At 39.3% G+C, this 21,090-nt stretch overlaps 1 protein-coding gene across 2 annotated transcripts in view; it reads right to left on the bottom strand.

Moving 5' to 3' along the window:
• The window catches only part of col5a1 (procollagen, type V, alpha 1), a 129,060-nt gene that overhangs the window by 92,537 nt on the left and 15,433 nt on the right, over positions 1 to 21,090 (bottom strand). For both annotated transcript variants that reach the window (XM_014019369.1, XM_014019370.1), the window contains exon 2: positions 9,208 to 9,375. In XM_014019369.1, the coding sequence (XP_013874823.1) occupies positions 9,208 to 9,375 (168 nt within the window). The remainder of the gene's footprint in view (positions 1 to 9,207; positions 9,376 to 21,090) is intronic.

The raw sequence follows: 21,090 nt of genomic DNA, 5'->3' as shown, positions 1-21,090 counted from the left end.
AGGAGACTGTCTGGGAATTTAGTGTCTAAGTAGAAATAATGTTTTATTGTTACTTAGACAAGAATCTGTTGAATTAGCAGCAAAGAGGAAACAACAGCAACCTGTAAACGTAACAAGATATGATTCATCTAAGAGCAATGCTGCCAGACTGGAGTCTGGTCAGAAAAAAAGAAGGAAAAAAAAACTCAGTGGAACATTTCCAGAGCAGCACAGGATGAGAAGCTCTAATGGCAAAAACATGTGATCCTGAGAGACTTTGTGAAATCATCCCTCAAACCCCCTCATCTCCTAACGCTGATGCATTGAACAGACGCTGAGTCTCCTCACTGATCTGACTGAGAGGAGCAAAGATCTTTCTCAAGACAAATAATCTGAGACACGTTTATGTGGAAATACAGACACTGAGAATATAGAACGGTATGTGAGCACATAAAAGATCTGAAAAGAAGATATGCTGGCTTCCATCTGAAAAGTTCCAGTTCCTCAAATATTCCTTCAGGTTGAACAAACTGTTACTGGGGTGTGCCCTCCAAAATCTGATTTTTCTTTTATCCAAGGAGAAAAGCATGTTATAAAAATAAGAAAAATTATAGAAACCAGAGATGTGAAATTTTACATCTCTTGAACTAAAATAAACAAAAATCTAGTTTTGCTAGCACCAAACCGCTAAACATATTAAAAATTACAGGAAGCTAATGCCATCCGCCAGTGGTGGGCAGCGCTAATCCAAAAACTAGCTCCGCAAATTCTAAAGCGCTTATAAAAATATTTAGATCCGCAACTTCAAAAACACTTATGCCATAGAATAACTAGCGGAAGCAAATTTTAAAGCACGTTTAATCTAACACTTACTAGCTGGCAACAATTCACATACAATATATACACAACACTGCCGACTAGTGGTGTATGAACCTTTTTACAGCTTAATCCCACAACCGCCGATTGCTGGGGATGTGATTTCCTGAAACTGAACTTTGGCTCCTGGTGTAAAAATTAAAAAGTTGTTGAGGATTGCTAGTTCGRCTGCTTCTTTGGCTTTTTCTTTTGTTTGTTGTAGATTTTTCATTAAAGAAGCATCAATAAAGTAATTTTAAGAATGCTTATTGGAAAACTGAAGCGATGCATTCTGGGTACATGACGGATTTGATGTGTGACGGGAAACGAAAGCACGGTCGTACAGGAAACTATCTTCCCTACAAAATAAGAGTTTGGATTTTAAAGTTTTCCATGTAGTTGCTCCAGTTGACCACTAGATGTCTGTCTAAACCCGTTGGCCGATTGCTTTGACCAATACGCCAAGTATTGAGCTCCAGCATTTAAACTTTTTTTTTAAAAAAAGGAGCTCCGATTGTAAAGTAAAATAAATCAATACATACAAAATTTTAGTATGGATTACAAACGTTAACTGTTTTAGGTGGGACAGGGAGTTCTAAACATTGCCTTCCTGCTACGTAAGCAGACACAAAGCATTGTGGGAAATGAGAACCGTGACCCAAAGCAACAGTCAGCAAGGATGTATACGTTTCCAATAAGTGTGTTTATCTGGGAGGGGTGCAGTTGGATAGATCACATGTGTTGTGATTCATTGACAGCCATACCTCAAGATAATGATGACTGGTAGATAATTAGTTATTAGCGGTACTGCATTTTAATTTTAGAAAGTGCAAATCCGCTTATGAATCATAAAAATTAGTAAGATCGCTAAAGTGCAAACAAAATGTTCAGGTCCGCATTTAGCGGATTTGCGCTTTAGCGGGCTGGTGCCCACCACTGCTAACCGCTAAAATGACTGTTACTCAGTCGGTGTCACGCATCTCCATCTCCGAGTTGCAAACTTGTGGGTTTTATAAAGCAGCACATCTTTAAGACGACTGTAGAAACGAAACCAGAAGATACAAAACTGTGTTTCCTGAAACTCTTCTCTTGATTCTTTTCATCGTCTCTCTTTCCGTCACCACCTGGATGTCTGGTTTTCGTCCTGCCATTTTTTTCTGTCATTCCTCCCTCACTGCTGAGCATCCCATCCTATCGTGCACAGAGCACGTGCCTTGGCAGAGTCGTGCTTTAGGAATGCAGCTCATCTGAGAGAAGCTGCTGTGACGGACAGATGGACGGACAGATGTTGAACCAGAGTGACGGGCCTTCAGGAATAGCAGGATAACACTCCTCAGTAATCTCATGTGGAAAGGTTTGGTCACACTGAATGAAACAAATATGCAAAACCTAAGTGCTATGATGCAAAAAATAAGATAATTAGGGACACTTAAGGACAACATCTGTTTTACGGTGCAGACCATGACAGCAGGATGTCTGTGTGGGCCAAAGGTCATCAGATGGGTGAAATAAAAACATGTGCACAGAAGGAAAACTAAAGGCATAGCGTTCTTTGAAGGAATGCAAACCCACCCAGCACTTTTCATGCCAGAGTGTAAACTAAGATCATCCTGTGTTGAGAACTGATCCAGGGATTACTGTGAATGAGCATCATTAAAATCTGCCCACCGGTTCATAAGATATTTTGCTAACAGACAGACAGGGCTAACCTCACTATTTGATGACAACTCTTTAAATAAAAATCTCTTGTCATTTATTAACTATTGAAGTACACGTTGGAAATTACTCTCTACCACTACCGTATCAAATCTTAACTCAATATCTACAAAACTGTTTTTGGGAAAACTGATAAGCAGTGACAGCCATCTTGAATTAGGTTGATTCCAAACAATGAATCTGTTACAGATGTTGTCTAAAATGTTTTAGTGTGACAGGGCTTTTACAGACAGTTACACAAATGCACAGGCACAAGTGAAAACATCACTGCCCTGTATTTCAGTTGTGGGCTGTAAAAAGAGTGCTGGCAGAGGTGGGAGTTTAATCTGGCATCTGAAGCAGCAACACTGATGATTACGGATTATTTATTTTTTTTGGAATAGAATCCAACAAAGTTATTTTTCATCACCATAAAAGGTGGGTGATCATGTAGCTGCCTGCGTCTGTGTGTCTTCCTGTCTGTCTGTTAGCAGAAAATCTCCCGAAGCAGAGAATGAAATTGAATGAAACTCCCAGAAAGTTATAACAACTGATCAACAGCTGGCGTTCAAGATGGCTGCCACAGATGTTTTTCTTTCAAATTATTCTCAAACCCACTCAATTTAATTTCTATAAAATCTGGAGCACTGCAGCTTTATTTTGTTGCCTGCGTGGAATCTTTCCTTAAAACCATCCAAGTCTACAGCTCTAAAGTATAAATTATAAAAGTTGGGGCATCTGACAAGCTGGACCCAAGCACACCCAGGCCAGTGTCGAGGTGAATAACAGAATAATGTGCACAGCCTACAGTGCTGCACATGTCATGGATATGACAATAAGCTGTGATTTTCATAAATTATTTCTGCAGATCATGTTTGCAATGATCCCTGGTTTGAAATGCTTCAAATTTAGTAAAACTACAAATGAAAATTTGCTTATATTCTTACAACTTTGAGCTGCCGATGAATGAAACTGGCTTCAGCCAACACATAAATGGCTCTAACTCAGTTAATTTTACAGATATTGAGCTTAAACCTGATGTATTAATATCTGAGAGCTATCCACATCACATACTTTGAGCACTAAATTGTAATACTACATAAAATTGTGTTTTACTGTACTTTCAGGGTTTGAACAAAACATTTTTATTGATCTTACTTAAATGTTAAATTATGTTACATTATACTTTTCATACCTTTGAAACTGAAGCTGTAGTTCTGTAACAAAAACATATTTTTTGAAATATTAGAGTCAGTTTGTCTCTTTAAGAGTTATCATCAAAGTGATATTTGAGTAAAAGTACAAGCATTCTACCAAAAAAATATTTTGGTAAAAGTCATAAAGATTACCACATTTACTGTACTTAAATAACAAAAGTAAAAGTATTGAGTAAAAGTGAGCAGTTAGAATTTCCAAAAGGACATTTAGTAGGAGTTGACCTCCCCAAAGAGCAGTTTTATAAAAGCCATTTTGACTATAATGTTATATTAAAATGGTAATGTTGAAAAATTTGGGATGCACTACCTGTTTGCTATGGTCATCTTCATACACGTTTGATATGTCCTGTTGTGATCTTTGTCATACAGGTGTGACTGATCGTACAAACCAATAGGGTGTGAGAATGGTATATACTGTATTTAAAGGGGCAATATCATGTAAAATCAACTTTTTTGAGTTTTATTTCATGTTATAATGTTATACTCTCATAAAAAACATGCCCAAAGCCTTGCTTTGACTCATTCATGCATGTTTGAGAAATCCTGCAGTGTTTTTAGGAAGCCATGCTGAGGAGCAAAACGACAGGTGGGGACCAGAAACACCCCTGAGACGTGTCTTTAAGCCGAGCTTCCTCATAACGGGGTGCGCCTCCCCACCCCCCAACCCACACACCCCGCCCATGACTCCTGTAGGCTCTTGGCAGTAACAAAGCAAACGAGTGAAAGTGAAAGTGAAACTTAAGCTGCCTGCTGCTCTCAACACCACTTCTCACTCAGTGAAGCTCTTTTCAGATTCAAAATACCTTTGAGGAAATGTATTTTCAGATCCCAAGTAAACTGTATCGTAGCGCAAGCGCGAGCCCACCATCGCGCACGACCCCCCACCCCCACCCACCTGCTCCGCGACTCCGGCAGGCTACGTGCTGAAATGGGCGTGACCGAAGTGGTTGGATTTTCTTAAAGAGACAGAGACCTATTTCAAGGCTTTTAGAAACTGTCAAGATGAGAAGTAAATTGTTTTGGGGATTTTTACAAATTATAGCTCTTTCGTGAGCTGAAAATGTGACAGCTACTTTATTTTAGTATAAAATAGAAATATAGGCTTGGAAAGCATATAATACCGCTCCTTTAAATTCACTCTATCCAAGAGGTGCAATTTATCTTAACAGAATGAAAACAAGTCAAAATGAAATATTTGCCATTTTTTTAAAAATGTAAGGAGTAAAAAGCTGTCTGAAAAATAAGAAGTCAAGTAAAGTAGAGGTAACCAAAACATCTGCTTAAGTACAGTAACAAAGTATTTGTACTTTGTTACTTTTCATCTCTACATTAGGAGTCTGTGCTGCAGCAGCTATCAGAATGATCAGTATCTTCTTAAAATCACAACCTTACAGGCAGAGTTTCCACTAAATCAGTCTGGAAAACATGCAGGAGCTGTTGCACGTTGGTCGGCTGCGGTTCTTTTAGTCACAGATTTATCTAGACGCAAAGTCACAACAAGAAGAGGGAGAAAAGTTCAAAAGAAGCAGAAAGTTTTCAGCGAAGGTAAGGGAAGGTCTGTTTGTTCAGAACCCCAGTGGTTTGAAATGAATCATCTCTTCCACATGTTTGCCTAATGATTGCATGTCTGCTCCTGTTTTTTTTTTCTTTTTCTTTTCCTTTTTTTCCAACAGATCATCGTAGACTGTCTGTGGTTATTGGGTCACGGGCCTGAGTGTTCTCAATCCTAGCTGCTGTGGTTTTTATTACCAGCAACAGAATGAAAAGAAAAGCTAAATGTTTGAATGCCTCAGGTTTGACTGTGCAGCTGAATGTTCGAACCGTCAGACAGGGAGGACGCTGATCATTTCGCTGAACAGGACTTGGAGTGGAAAACTTAAAATCCTGGATAAAATGATCTCAGACTGCCGTCTGGAATCTATTAGCTGTAACAACCAGGCAAGGAAAGGGCCACGGAACAAACAACTGTAACTATATTTTAAATCCTTCAAGCCACAGACAGCTAGTTAGTCAGTTTGCACCTAAAGAACATGAGATGCCTGTTATGAAGCCCTCCAGTTGTTTTGTTTTATGTGGATTGTTATTTTGGATGATCCACAGCAGCATGTGTGTGTAATTATAGAATATGTGTTTAAACAAAGAGCCATATGGGGCTGCGGAGTCAGAGAGCATCAAAGTGAAGAGGATTTGTTTGATTGGAGAGCGTGTAAAGACTCGCAGCCCACAGAAGCCTTATGGCTCATCTTTAAACCCAAAGAAAGAATCAGAAGACGGATCAAAGGTTCACTGCAGCATCTGTCGGACCGGGACAGGGTCAGAGCTCAGTCAGTCCTTTGCGCTAGATCAGCACAACTTTTATCTGTTCGAAACAGGAAAAAAAAGACTTCTATGACTCAAAGCTGAGGGAATGAAAAACTGCGGCAGCCACAGTGGAGGAGAAATGATACAGAGAGGAAAATCTAAAGCTTGAGGGCAAAAGAAAAGAAAAAAAGATGACAGGAGAGGGAGGAGTGAGAGGAAAGAAGTGGTGTGGCGCACAGAGCAGCAGTTCTGAGCCACGTCAACACAACTAAAGGGGAAAACCCCACCCCTGTGCAGCCCCTGCTTTCACTGCTTTTCCATTGTCCAACCCCCTCCTGAAGCTGCTTGGGAGTGTGTTTGGGTTATTATTATTTTTATCTTTATCTTTTACTGTTTAAAACAAACTGAAACCAACAGAAATCATTTGATCCCTTTCACCAGGAAGGTAAAGGAATAAACAGCACTTCCTGTTTTAAATCCCCTCTACCAGGGCTTCACAAACTTTTGATTTAAAGGTAAGTTAAAGGTAAAGGTGAGTTCTAGCTAAGGTCAAAGGTCCAGAACAACTAGCAATTAGCAAATCTTTGTTCCTTTTTTTTACTAAATTTCTTTACAACTTAGAACCTAAAAATACCTAAAAATATTGCACATAAGCTCTTCTAAATTTTGACAGTAAAGTTCACTGTTTAAAGCTTTTAAATGCTTTAATGCTTCATGCTTTGACTAAATCAAATGCCTTTGTTTTTAATAAATAAGTGGAGCAAATAAATTAAACTTCCAGGTAACAATGCAGGTGACTGTTACAGATGCCTTAAATCAGCAAATTAAACCAAAAATATGTCAAACAGAACTACTGAGCTAAATGTATTTGACAATAGACCACAACATGAGTTTGTTACTACATTTATTGCTGATAATGCACCCACTCAAGATATGCAGAGAGGACAAAATTAAGGCATAAATCATCTTTTGAAATCTCAGTTTTGATGACGTACAGTAGGTGTACTAAAACGTCTTCTGTGCAGAGGCTGCAGGCGAGCAGGGGGAGCAGATGTGGTGCGTGGTCCTAGTGCCCTGACCTGTTTGTTTAAACTGCTGACACACAGGCTATTTAAGGTGGTGAGGTCATCTTCAGCCATCATTTTATCAGACACGATCATGATATGGTGTTTTGGGGGGTTCGCAAGACACTTTTCATTTTGCCAGATCTCGTGGTACAAGATCTTTTTATACCTCTTAAAGGGGCAATATTATGTGTTTCTCAGGCATTTATTACATACTATACCATAATAAAGTATCTATGTCACCTTTAGTTGTTATTAAAATGCCTTTTTATGTTTAAATAGAAAATACACTTATCTTCTCATCTCTTCCTCTTCTAAATGTCTTGAAATTGGCCTCTGTCTCTTTAAGAACCACCATCCGCTTCTGCGCTTCTGTCTTACCCATTTCGGTGCGGGGGTGGGGGGGGTGGGGGGAGGCTATGATGCAGTTTACCTGGCATCTGAAAATACATTTCCTCATAGGTGTTTTTAAACTGAAAAGAGCTTCACTGAGTGAGAAGTAGTGTTAGGAGCTCACCAGACAGTTTAAGTTTCACTTTCAGTTTCACCCGAGAGCCTGCAGGAGTCATGGGCGGGGTATGTCGAGAGGGGGGAGGGGGTGCGCTCCGCCATGAGGACGTTGAGCTAAAAGACACGTCCCAGGGGCGTTCCTGGTACCAAAAGGCTTTTCTGGTCCCCACCTGTCGTTTTGCTCCTCAGCATGGCTTCATAAAAACGCTGCAGGATTTCTCAAACATGCATGAATGAGTCAGAGCAAGGCTTTGGGCCTGTTTTTATGAGAGTATAACATTATAACATGATATAAACTCAAAAAAGTAGATTTTACATGATATTGCCCCTTTAAAAGCCCATTATTCTCCATTTGAAGCCGAACAGAGAAAGTGCGGTCACATGGTTGTTGGATGTTTGTTTTCATGCACACGTTTCATAGCTCCTGAGACATACCGAGCCGAGCCACAGGGAAACTATGTCACTGCACATCTACACTTAGGGAGAAAGAAAAAACAAACAAACTCTGGTACCTGTTGTTATCTGTCCACGTATCTGTCAAAGCTTCACACTTTTTCTGCAGACGTGTTTTTTTCCTACATCCATGAGTTTGTGCCCAGTTGACCATTTTTTTGCTGCCAGGTACAACAGTCGGGTTCTGGAAGTGAGTTTTTGTTCGATTGATTTTTTTGCCCCCTTTTTTTTGGGAAGCGAGTGGCTGAAGCAAAATGCAGTGTCAGCATAAACAAACACTTCCATGAACCTCTGAACAATTATCTGACCAATCACACAGTAAGTTCTCATCTTGACTAAAGTCCAGATTTCGTGAATCTATACTCTATACCAGGGCTATTCAACTAAATTATTCCAGGAGGCCACAGTTACTGCAGGCCAACAGCTCAGGGGCCGAACATCCAGTAATTAAAGTTATTATGTAAATAAACAAAGTATTACAAAGATCTGTTACCCCCTTTGAAAAATTTTGCTTCATTTAATCATGAATACAACATACAGAACCCTATGTAATAAAAGTAATGATAATTAAACAATATCAAAAACAAAAATAGCACATTATGCCACCTATTTAACACAAATTATTATGTTGACATCTCTGACTTGCCAAATTTTTAAACCAATTTTATTTTCACTTTCATAGTTTTATCTTCAACTGCTGTTTTAACTGTCTTGGATGTTCATAGAAATGTTTTTTTACCAGCTTGTAGCCAAGATTCTGTCATTTCTGTAGATACCAAAGATGTGTATGTTTAACTAAAAGAACTTATAACTAAAGTAGAAAACGGGGTTTGGGCTTAAAAGATGAATGAACCAGTTGGCGGGCTGAACTTTGGTCACTCGCGGGCCGGATGTGGCCCGTGGGCCACCAGTTGAATAACCCTGCTCTGAACTAATTACAAAGTTAAACTGCTACCTAAGAGGTGAAAGGTCAAAATATTCAACCAAATATGAGGAAGAAAAAGCCATGAAAAGGTCACGCTGTCAGTTGTGGTTTCTTTTTTTAAATACTAATTGTTGCAAGCTCATTTTAAACAGCAGGAAAATGTGCGATCAGGTGCAGAAAGGTGTGGTGGGCGGAGTCAGACACTCACCTGGGTAAAGCTGTTTGGTGGGGGCACTGAGCTGGGCATCTTTGGATACTCTGTAAGCCACATCAGGTCCTTGTGATGACCTTCGATGTGAGCAGAAACCCGTTGTTTTTGTTACGCCCTCGGGTAAATTGTGAAAATCTAAAATCTTCAAGAGGTCAGCTGGTTCCGCTACAAAAACAAAGAGAGAGAGAAAACGTTAGGGTCATATAAAAAAAGTGGAGTTAAACTTAGCAGTGACATTACAACATTTATAGTCCACGTTGTTCGGTTAGGAGATGAAGGTTGTGCATAACCCCCCCACAAAATGTCTGCTGTTAAAAAAAGCCTTCTTTTTGTCCATTTTTATCACCTCTCTGCCCATCATCCGTCTTCTGCTGACTCAGAACCAGCGATTACTCAGCAGGCTCCTTCACAGCCGTGGTTCAGCGAAAAATTTATGTCCTCTCTTTAAAGAGAGATGTGCCCATTTATAGGTCCTCGTGATCACGGGTTCCAGCAGCACACAAACCCTTCCTTCCAACCATTCCACAACACCGTTCACCACTGCCTCACTTCAACCACAACCGTGCAATTAGCACGCGCTCGGGCCGACCGTCCTGGCTGTAAGCAGCCTACCGCAGAGGTACACTGGGTCAGAACAATGCGACATGCGAGGTTGACTCTGGACCGCACCGCAACCAGCCAAAACCACCCAGAACTAACAGCTGTCCGTGTGGATAGATGCACAGCTGCCTGATGGAGTGTGCAAGTCCTGCCCAAAGAAAGACCTGAACAGGAAGGAGGACAACAGGGTTTGATCTGAGGAGACCTGAAGCTGTCAGGTGAGATTAGGAAACATCACAAAGAACAATGCAGATGGATGTTTATGATATGAAAATCAAATTAAACCAAGAATACGGTATACATATAATAAATATCAATCAACACGCAATCCCAGAGGGCATCCAAGAGTAGGGCTGTAGCGAAACACTAATCTCACGATATGATATTCGATATTCTGCTCACGATACTATATATATCACGATATTCAGCAAACAATACAATTCAATTTTCTGAACGATATTAGAGGGACAGAGTGATTTTGGTGACATTTTGTGACTGTTCCATAGACTTGGATTGAATTAATTGAACTAAAAACTGATTAAAAGCACCAACTACACAATACCTGCTCTGATTGGACAGAGACTTAGAGTCTACAGCTGGACAAAATTAATCAAAGTTGCAGTGAGAAAATTAGTGTCCTTTAATTGAAACAGTGCAAACTGTAGCTTAAAAGCCTGAATAATATCTAGTTACCTCCAGGTAACTTTGGAAAATAAAGAGCAAATTTCCCCAAATCTTCAGGATTTGTTGTTTTTGATGAGAGGAATTAACACAGTTAAAGACTTGGAGGTAAATTATTTTGTTCCCATGTTACAGAGGGGGAACAGATTATTTTTAAACAACTGAAATATTTGGTTCTTGTATCAGCAATAATAAAATTATAAATACACACAATGTGTTAGAAGACAGTGTTTGGTGGCTGAGTGATAAATAGCGAGGCTAAAGAGAACATGTGAAAAGTTGTAAAAGGACTGATAAGGACTGATTCTCTTTGTGATAAAAAGGCCGGTTTTTTTATTTATTCATTTTAGAGTTTTTTTTTTAATTTTTTTTAACAGCAGCTAAACTGAAAGTTACCTTGACACGATTATGTGAGTCCTTTTACTGAGAAATTGATCAGAAGTGCTGTGAAAATGGTCGGATCCACCTCTCTGGCTGCAGTGTGCCCTCCAGACACAGGGTGGGGCAGATTTTCACAGGGGAACTGAATTTCGCACAACACCCCCTAAGCTCGAGGCGCTAGACGCATGCCTGCCTGACTTCCGTAACGTGACAGCTGACTTCGGTCGGAAAAAGAGCGCCCCGAATGAGACATTTCAACTTGGCTTAAAATACAGTCATTCTGACTAATAAGGGACTGTTTGTAACCTTACCTCATCTTATAAGGCAGAGGGTGTCCATTTTTTCTCCTCAGATTCAGCTATCGGTGCATGATGCTAATGTTTACTCATGATGCTAATGCTACTGTTACTCTCTGGCTCCTTAGAAGTAGAGGAGCCAAATGGCTGGCTCACTGCTGCCAACTAGCGGTCAAAGGCTAAACTAAAACATAAAAATGTACCGTTGGCAGGAAAATTAAAATTTTAAACCATAATTAAAAATCGATACAGGGCTTTAGAAAATCAATATAGTATTGGAAAATGAAATATCGATATATATCAGTGCGTTGATATTTTCCTACACCCCTATCCATGAGAACCAAAAACTGAATTGATTTAAAAACGTCAACTTTTCCCAATCATCTCTCAGGAAACAGAGAGGCCAAAAGTGAAAAGACGAACACTGAAACAGATTTTTGGTGGCGAATGCACAGCCCTGCAGCAGCTGGAAATCATTGCGTCTGACTCACGTGCAGTGGAGATCAATTTTTTTATTATTACTTTTTTAAACTGGCATTCTTAAACAGAGGTTTCATCCAAACATGCTTTGCTGCACGTGTTTCCCCACAGCTGTGCAGTATCAGATGAATAACTTCCTCCGCCATCCTCTGATGTCTGAGTGCACGTTTCTGACATTATTAAAAAAGATCAACATTCAATTAAAAAATACTGAGGGCATTTATTAGCAAAAAAATAAAAAAACAACCAAAACATTAAACATAATTTGTTATAAAACAGCTGGAATTCCAATTTTACTCATGTAAACTCACATATGGGACAAAACAGGCCAATTTAGGCCGAAAATGTTGGTTATGGATCTAATTCATGAGGCATGAGGTTATGTCTTAAATCAGATCAGAAATAGGGGGTGATTAAAAGCATTTTTAGGAGCTGTGTTGGCAAAGAAAAACATCCATTTAATCCTGCACCCATCAGTTTATCTAGTCCTGATTTGTCCCTCCTGTCAGCAGAGATGACAGAGCTTCTGAGGTGAAGAGTCTGAACAGAATGTCATCTTACTCTGTCGTCAGAGACAAACTTACCACCCAGAAGCTGTCAGTCATTTATCACGACGGTGGATCTTCAATAATGAAGCTGACTCCCTGAGAAAAGTGTTCAATGCAGCTTCTACAGTCTCTGTCACGTATTGATTAAATTATAATTCATTAAGTTAGGTCACAACAATCATTCATACTGTTGCTGTTTCGTTACGTTCTTGCAAAAACTGAAAACACCCAGATGAATGAGTTTGATCTGGATCTAATCTGGTCCACATGCAGACCAGTAATGGATCTGTAGATGCTTTAACACACAATGTATTGCAAGCCCAGGTGGTGACATCATGAGTGAATAGGTGGTGTTATCAGGTAGTTGCTGGAGCATCACAGTAGCTGCGTTTCCATTGCAAATGTGCGCAAAACTTTGTCAATATTCTGTTAATGTCGAAAAACACAGTTTCGCAAATGCGGTGTTTCCATTAATTAAGAAATGCTATTAAAGTCACGCGTGAATACGTTTGTTCTCGCGATAAGTCATTACAAACATGGCGGCAATAGATGTAAACACATAGCATATTGCTACCGCGACATTAGCGCTCATCATCAGAGGAGACGTCAGCGTCTTTTATAGAGGCTTTCCAGCAACAAGCCCCTACTTGGTAGCGGCTACGTATTCTGAGTTTTTGGGAAATTGTAGTTGGTGAGTTTAATACTTTATTTTACTATTTCTGTGATATTATTACTACTACTTCTACTTCCTGTTATCTTTTTTGTCGTCATCTTTTTCGCTAGTAGAAACAGCTGGTTGTTGATCACGTGACTCCCGTGATGCAAAAAAAGTGTTTCCATTGCAGTTTTGCGAAAAACACCAATTTCGATAAGGCCGAAACATTTCGTTGAAAAACATAATTTTTTTGAAATTGCTGTATTTCTATTTAAGCAAATTTATTTTCGAAATTCTAATTTGCACATTTTCATGGTCAATGGAAACGCTGCTAGTGAGTGAAGGTCAGCAACCAGAGAATGCTGAAATGCAGTCACATGACCAGTTTCAGCCCATTTCCACCTATTTTTGTTAGTGAATTCAAGTTTTGAGTTCTCAGAAATGCTTCACTTAGTCAAACTGTAAGAACAAATACTGTATGTATATAAACACATACTGTACTGTGATATTCGAGTCAGTACCAAGAGCATTTCTTATTGACAGAAGCAGTAGGCTGTTGTGTTCTGGACACAGCTCACTTTTTCTTTACAACAACACTTGTCCCGACATGTTTTGTATAAAGTGAAAGAACTATTTAGCACAACTTTCTCACAACTGCTAAAAAACCACTTAGAGTTTAAAGGCTCCTAACTGGTGCCCGCTGCCAACAGGAAATGGTTTTGTAACCAAAATATTTCATGAACCACTGCAACCATTTTAATTGAATTTGCAGAAAGTATAATGGCAATACATCTACAACTGAATAACTTTTCAAAGACACCACAATTCAAGATGATCACCACAGCCAATCAACTTAAAAAAACCACAAAAATGGCTCAAGATAAGTTAGTTTTATAATTTAGTGCCTTAGAAGCTAAAATATTCTAAATGATGATCTTGTAAGATCATTATTTAAAACTTTGGCACTAACGCTTTTTCTTTAAGACATCTCATGAACCGCTAAACAGGTTAACAAAACTTTCAGAAAATAATAGTCGGCAGCACATATTGGACTGATTAACAAATTCAAAATGGTCAACGCAGCTAACTGACATGGAAAACACAAAAATGCCTTTAATTCAGTCATATTTTTTGCAGAAAGCTGATGTTTTTTCATTTACAACTATTCTAAGTGCTACTTATTGTGTAAAATCTTAGTGTAAAACTTTAGCGTGCACTACTGTCAGCCATGTCTGCCTGAAAATTTTTAATTAACTGCTGAACAGATTTTAAAGAGACTTTTAGAACACAATCATTGATTGTGCATCTAGAACAACTAATAAACTTCCAATTCAGGGTGGCCACCCCAATTAAACAATCTTGGGCAACAGAAACATGGCGTCTGTGGGCCTCCACTATAACTCAGTGAGTATTGTAGATTTGTGCTAAAGTCTGATGTGGAGGCTGAGAGTCATTCACAACAAATACTCTTAACTTGATGTCTCACAAAATCATAAGCTTGTCTATAACAAATTTCATCATTTCTAAAACTTTTATTCATTCAGCAGTCACTATTAAATGTCAAAAACCTCTAAAATGAAAAACAAAGTTTACAGAAAACATATGACTTTAAGCACAAAATCACATTTAAATGAAACGCAGAATGCATTTTTATTAAAACTCTTTTTAATAAGAACGAGCACGTTGTAAAGGCAAATATTTCTCTGACAGCCTAAAATATTCTCCATAAAAACCACAACGGTCTGTTTTGACTTTGCAGTTATTGCCTCAACATCCAGGAGCAGATTATTCCTCTGGAAACCGATCAATCAATCACTTGGAGCTGCACAGAGGCCTTCCATACAAGGCATGGAAAGACGTGTCTCACACTTAACACACACTGGCCAAATACTGGAGCTTCTCTGTGGTCAGAAAAAAGACCAGAGTTCCAGTGTTTGTGGTTTAACCAGCCAAGTTTTCATTAGACATCTTCATGTCGTCTCTTCATGCCAACAGAGTGACCCCCCACTGTTCTTATATGGTGACAGGCTGAATCCACTCACTTCATCTCTAATTAAAAAACCTTTCAAGAGCATCCATAGAAATCAGGCTCCACATGAACCATCATTTTATTATTTGATGTGGAAATGTCCCACTAATGTTTCTAAAACCAACGTAAAACAGCTGGGGGCCTCCAGTAAGCAGATGTTTGCGACACACCACAGCAATCGTTTTGTTTTATAGATCACAACACACACATACTGATAAATGATTCAACGAAACATATTTGGGCAGCAAAAAACCCGCACTCGCAAATCATGTGAACAGCATGTCACTGCAGCAAGAACACAACAAGAGAACGGGTGTGTTGTCATCATCGCTAACCCACACTGATGGTTCGGTCCCAGCAAACAGGAGCAGCTTTGTGATCACTGCACGTCTGCTAAATCTTCAGAGGGCTTATATTTGCATGGCTCTGATCATGACCTCACCTGGAAGTGAGGCAGGTGGCAAAAACCAGGAAATAAAACCCCCCACCAAACTGTAGCACCAACAACAACCTCACCAGAGAAATTTCTTTTTCAACAAAACTTAAGTTTCAACAAGCAGAACGCCATTGTTCCCTGTCGCTGGGGGATATTTGAATAGTGAACATTTGTAGTTTTTGAGCTGGAACTAAACAGAGAATGTAAGGAAACCTTTATGTTTTTGGTACAAGGAATACAAGTTGGTTGGAGTTAAACTGTGATGAAGGACAGAGGTACTTTTTTTATTCTTGTCCCAGGCGGCGCAGAATGACAGATCCTGGGAAGCAAACAAAGCAATTTTATCCACCACTAGGTGCAATGATGGAGCAAAGGGGTGGCAAATGGTGGCCTTGCCCCACCATATATTAATCCATGCCCACCTCACTGTCCACATCAATCATTTGAAGAACCTATATCTTTTAGCAATATAAAAAGGGGAAGGCATAATTTCCTCAAATGATTGAGGAGGCCAGTTTATATATTTATATATACATACTGTACATATAGTGGTGGCTATCTTGGATTTTAACACTGCAACCCAATTTTCAACACAAACCTTTCTTAGCCTACCGTATGTATTCATGTATAATACAATCTCATGTATAATATGACCCCCCCTTTTTTATTTTAGCTTAAAAAGCATTAAAAATTTAATCCTCAAACTACCTCCAATTTCATACAGACTTCAAGATTTTTCAGCCTTTGCAGTCTTTATACATATCAGTAAAAKGATCATTGGACTGTTCATTTTATTTTAACAACATATGTACTAAAAGGTATTTTGACAACAAATATATATGAGCTGTAGCAGCATCATATGAATTCTGGCATTTTACACATTGTCCACCAGGAGGCGCCAACACAAAAGTCAGAGACTTTACATGAGATTTGGGACATCTTCTGGGGCAAAAGCAGATTACTTCCTACTCTTGAGCGCCCCCTCTGGTAGGGAAACGTTTTTCAGGGATACAAACTTTTTCAGAACACCGGTAGACGGCAGCCATTACAGATGAACATGTGTTTGTTGTTGCTCCAGGAGCGGCTCGGTCACACGCTAATGTCATTAGTTTGTTATCATTACTAAGGTGCAGGAATACTTTTTCCCCCTTTTTCACATCATGTCACCTGCCTGGATCTGTTATCTTGCTCTGATGCATGGAGGAGTGTCAGAGGTAAGCTCGTTTCAACTGATTTTACAACGCGGTTTCATTCCTGGACTCAATCGTTTTGTGAATGAAGCCGATATTTCGGTTAAAACACACAAGTAAAAATATTTATCCGAGTATAGTACTACCCCCCAACTTTATGGATTATTTTATGGATTTAATTTTACGTATTATACCTGAATAAATACGGTAAATGCTGCCACACACCGAATTGGCAGCTGGCACATCACCTATTTTTCCACTTACAGCTGTCAGCCGAAATTATGGAGCTGACAACGTATTCAGCTACAGGATGGATGAACAGACGGACAGAGGATGATTACAAGTCCCATTTTGGCTTTGTGACAGGGGGCAAAAAATTGGTTCATTTGAAATTAAAAATTAAAAAAGGGACATTTTATTTAAGGCAATAAGGCACTTCAGAACTAAACCAAAGCAAACATGATAGGTTTGACACGTTTTAAACACTCCTTTTACAGATTTCAGTCCACAGTGGTCTCCCCTGCCTCGGGAAGCTGTCCAGACCACATTCTGACCGCAGCCCTGGGTCTCAGTCCCAACTTATTAAACTGAGATGTTTACCAACTTCTCAGTCTCTGAAGAAAGCAACATATTTGGAAGTGGATGTAAAGAACCCTTTTCCCTCTGACCACAACCCTGCATATCCACCTTGAACACACACAAACTGTTTATATGACCCGTGTGGACCCTCGATCAGTCGCGCTGCTGTGACTGAACTACGAACATTCAGGCAGAGAGAATGTCACAAATCAGACAGGCAGCAAACCCAAAGCAACCTTAAGTATGTGACAGGAGTGTTTGTGTTTATATATTATTTTCCTTTCATTTGATGCTGTGCATGCATTGCTTTCATTAATAAACTGAAGCAGTTTGTGGAGGATGTCGTGTTTCAGTCAGCTCCTGGGTAGGGCTTGTTGTTTGTTGATGTTAATAGTTTTAGGCCCTGTTTACATGCAAATTATCACTGAAAACATTTGTTTTTACAATGTTGATTGTGCAAAAGTTACACGCTAATGCTGCGCTTGTTGAATCTGGTGAAGTTTCCGTGTAAGTTTATGCGCAGACACTTCAAATTTGAGCATGAAACCATTGTTCATCAACTCGTGCAGAAAAACTCTTGACTGCAGCGGTTGTAGTGCACATACTATTTCACACGAATGTCATGCGTTTCCAAAAAAAACCTCCACTCGGAGACCTGAATATAAAAAAAGCTTTGGTTTCAGAGAAAATGCACTGTTGTTGTGCACACAAATGATCAAAACACAGCAGAAGTACATAAAAATGTTGTTGCGGAAACAAGGTCTAAGTTGATGCAATTTTTAGAAATTCATCATTTTAATTATGGTAAATGGTTTGAACTTATATTTTACTTCACCCATTCACACACTGAAGGTGGTAAGCTACGATGTAGCCACAGCTACCCTGGGGCACACTGACAGAGGCAGGGCTGCACTGGCACCACCAGACACTCTGACCACCAGCAGTTGGCAAGGCACGTGAAGTGTCTTGCCCAAGGACACAACGACTGAGACAGATGGAACAGGGGTTAAAACCGGCAACCTACTTGTTACAGGATGACTCTCCTAACCACTGTGAATGCTCTACATATACAGGACCTGTCATGTTCTGGTCAGTTTAAAACTATGACAGCAGGAAACCAACTGGGTCCTGACAGTTTCAGAACGAACCAGCTTCTAAAAGCTTTTCAAAGCTTGATGGGTCCAAGGGTTCTACTCTGTGATGGGAGTTGTGTTCCCTCATCAAGATCTGACCTCTCAATCAGCAGTATTGTCCAATGAAGCAGGAAAATACATCCTGGAGACTGGAGATGTACCGTATTCATTCGTGTATAATACGATCGCATGCAAAATATGACCCCCCTCTTTTTTTGACCTTAAAAATCATTAAAATTTTAATCCTCAAACTACCTCCMATTTCATACAGACTTCAAGATTTTTCAGCCTTTGCAGTCTTWATACATATCAGTAAAATGATCATTGGACTGTTCATTTTAYTTTAACAACATATGTACTAAAAGGTATTTTGACAACAAATATATATCAGCTGTAGCAGCATCATGTGAATTCTGGCATTTTACACATAGTCCACCAGGAGGCGCCAACACAAAAGTCAGAGACTTCACATGAGATTTGGACCATCTCGTGGGGGGAAAGCAGATTACTTCCTACTCGCGAGCGCCCCTTTGGTGGGGAAACATTTTTTCAGGGATACAAACTTTTTCAGAACACCGGTAGATGGCAGCCATTACAGACGAACATGTGTTTGTTGTTGTTCGAGGAGCGGCTCGGTCACACGCTAATGTCATTAGTTTGTTATCATTAAGGTGCAGGACTACTTTTTCCCCCTTATTTTCACATCATGTCACCTGCCTGGATCTGTTACTATCTCGCTCTGAAGTATGGAGGAGTGTCAGAGGTGAGCTTGCTTCAACTGCTTTTTACGACGTGGTCTCATTTAAGGACTCATGCATTTTGTGAATGAAGCCGATATTTCAGTTAAAACACATAAATAAAAATATTTATCCGAGTATAGTTCTACCCCCCAACTTTATGGATGATTTTATGGATTTAATTTTATGTATTATACTTGAATAAATACAGTATTATTCTTAGGGAAGGGAACAGATTTTAACAGGGAACACAACTCAAAACAACACCTGCATGGTTTAATGTGCCTGTTTGAAGTACAGTTAATGTGTAGATGATGTTTATAAGTAACAGATGCAGTGTGGTTAACTTCCAATCAGAGAGTAAGAGTTTTAATTCCCAGGGCCTACAGAATGCTGGTGTCCTTGTGTAAGACATTGTACACCTTCATCCAACTCTTAGCCCCGTAGACTAAAGAAACTAAAGTATGCTCAGGTAAAAGAATACTTTCAATGTTGCAGTCTCCATTATTACATTTTAAGTAGTTGGATTGTATTCTTTCTTTTGTTTTCTGATAAGTACAACCTTGTGACTAGTTTGTTACAAAAGAAAGATTTGATCTGCTTCAGTTTTTAACAATACTATCCTTACAACAATGGACTTATGTAAGAATAGTGTAGTCATGAAAACCCTGTGTTAAAACTGCTCAGTCTACGCTATATTATTGTTTTCCTGCAGAGACATCCTCTCATTCATTTTTTTTTCTTTAGTATAAACTTTAAATGAGTATTTACTCTACGACTGGCTCCTTCCAGACCATGTGAAATGGAAACTTTTAAATTGAAAAGTACAAATTAGACTGTAAAGAATCATTTGGAGAGTTTGACTTTGTTCCAGACTTTTATGGGATTGTTTGTCAGACTTTGGTTAGTTGAGTCTGTAACACAGTGAAGGATAACAAATTTAACTCAATTTATAAAAGTGCTTTCAAAGTGTGACTTCATTTAAAAGTTGTGGTGTAATCTGCAGGGGGGAAAAAAGAAAAACCTGATTTCCATTTATAAATATCTTCTGTTTTTTTTTTTTCCTCTAACTTCTTCAGTGGGAGTACAAGTTTCAGTGCCAGTGTTTGACTCCCCACTCCTCGGCTCGGAGCCAGGACTGTGGTGGATCCCAGTCTTCTAAATATTCACACACAGCAACTCTCAGTGACTCCAGACGGTACCGTTCCATTTGACAGCAGGAGGGGTGCCGCACCGGTGAATTAGGACATTTTCATTCAGGAGGGATGGATTAACATTCTTCATCCTCTCGCAGCCCCTGATCCTCCTCCTTCTCCTTCTTCATCCCTTCCTGAACTGAAGCTTAACTTTCAGCCACATGCTTGACCCGGTGCTGAGGACAGGGAGTAATTAGCAGCCGTAAAGAGGACCCTGCCCCTCCTGGAGACCAGCACAGCTGAATGCAAGAATGTCCAACATGAGACTTCCCCCTCCCACTGTGCATCACAGATGGTGTGTGTGGTGGTGCTGGAGGGGTGTTTTTAATTTTAATTTTTTTTTTTTTTTTTTACCTGATTTAGTTATAAAACTTGAAGCCAGTTGTTGTAAAGTTAAAGCCTCACTGTGAGTACAGCAGGATATAATTACAGTCCTGACTTTAATCACTAAAAGCAAAAAAACATTTACCTCCCTCAACAGGAAGTTTGACACTTTTACCCAACAAAACTAGAAGTCCTAACCCAGAAAAGCTAATTCTTCCCACTGAAAATGAAAATAAAAATCACTTTTAACATCTATGTGGCTAATTAATGTTAGCTAAAGTTCCCACGCTTTGTTTTACTGTGTGAAACGACCAAAAGTGGCTGCAGATATTCAGTAAAAGTCCGTTTTAATTTACAGCCTGCAGTCTCCATAAGTTTGACACAGAAGCTGAAACAATATTAATATTTATCATATGTTTAAGTTCTGATTAGACAAAGCATGACTGAAGTTTTTAACTTATGGACTCAGTTCTGGCTCTCATTCAGGTGAAACAGCTTATAAAAACACACCGATTATTATTTTACTTCAAACAGAAATTCTGTAACGTATTGGTGCCTTGAGATATGAGGTTTACACACACACACACACACACACACACACACACACACACACAC

Source organism: Austrofundulus limnaeus, unplaced genomic scaffold (genome assembly GCF_001266775.1).
Source record: "Austrofundulus limnaeus strain Quisiro unplaced genomic scaffold, Austrofundulus_limnaeus-1.0 Scaffold218, whole genome shotgun sequence".
In the NCBI taxonomy this organism is placed as follows: Eukaryota; Metazoa; Chordata; class Actinopteri; order Cyprinodontiformes; family Rivulidae; genus Austrofundulus; species Austrofundulus limnaeus.
This window is presented reverse-complemented; position numbering and strand designations above follow the sequence as displayed.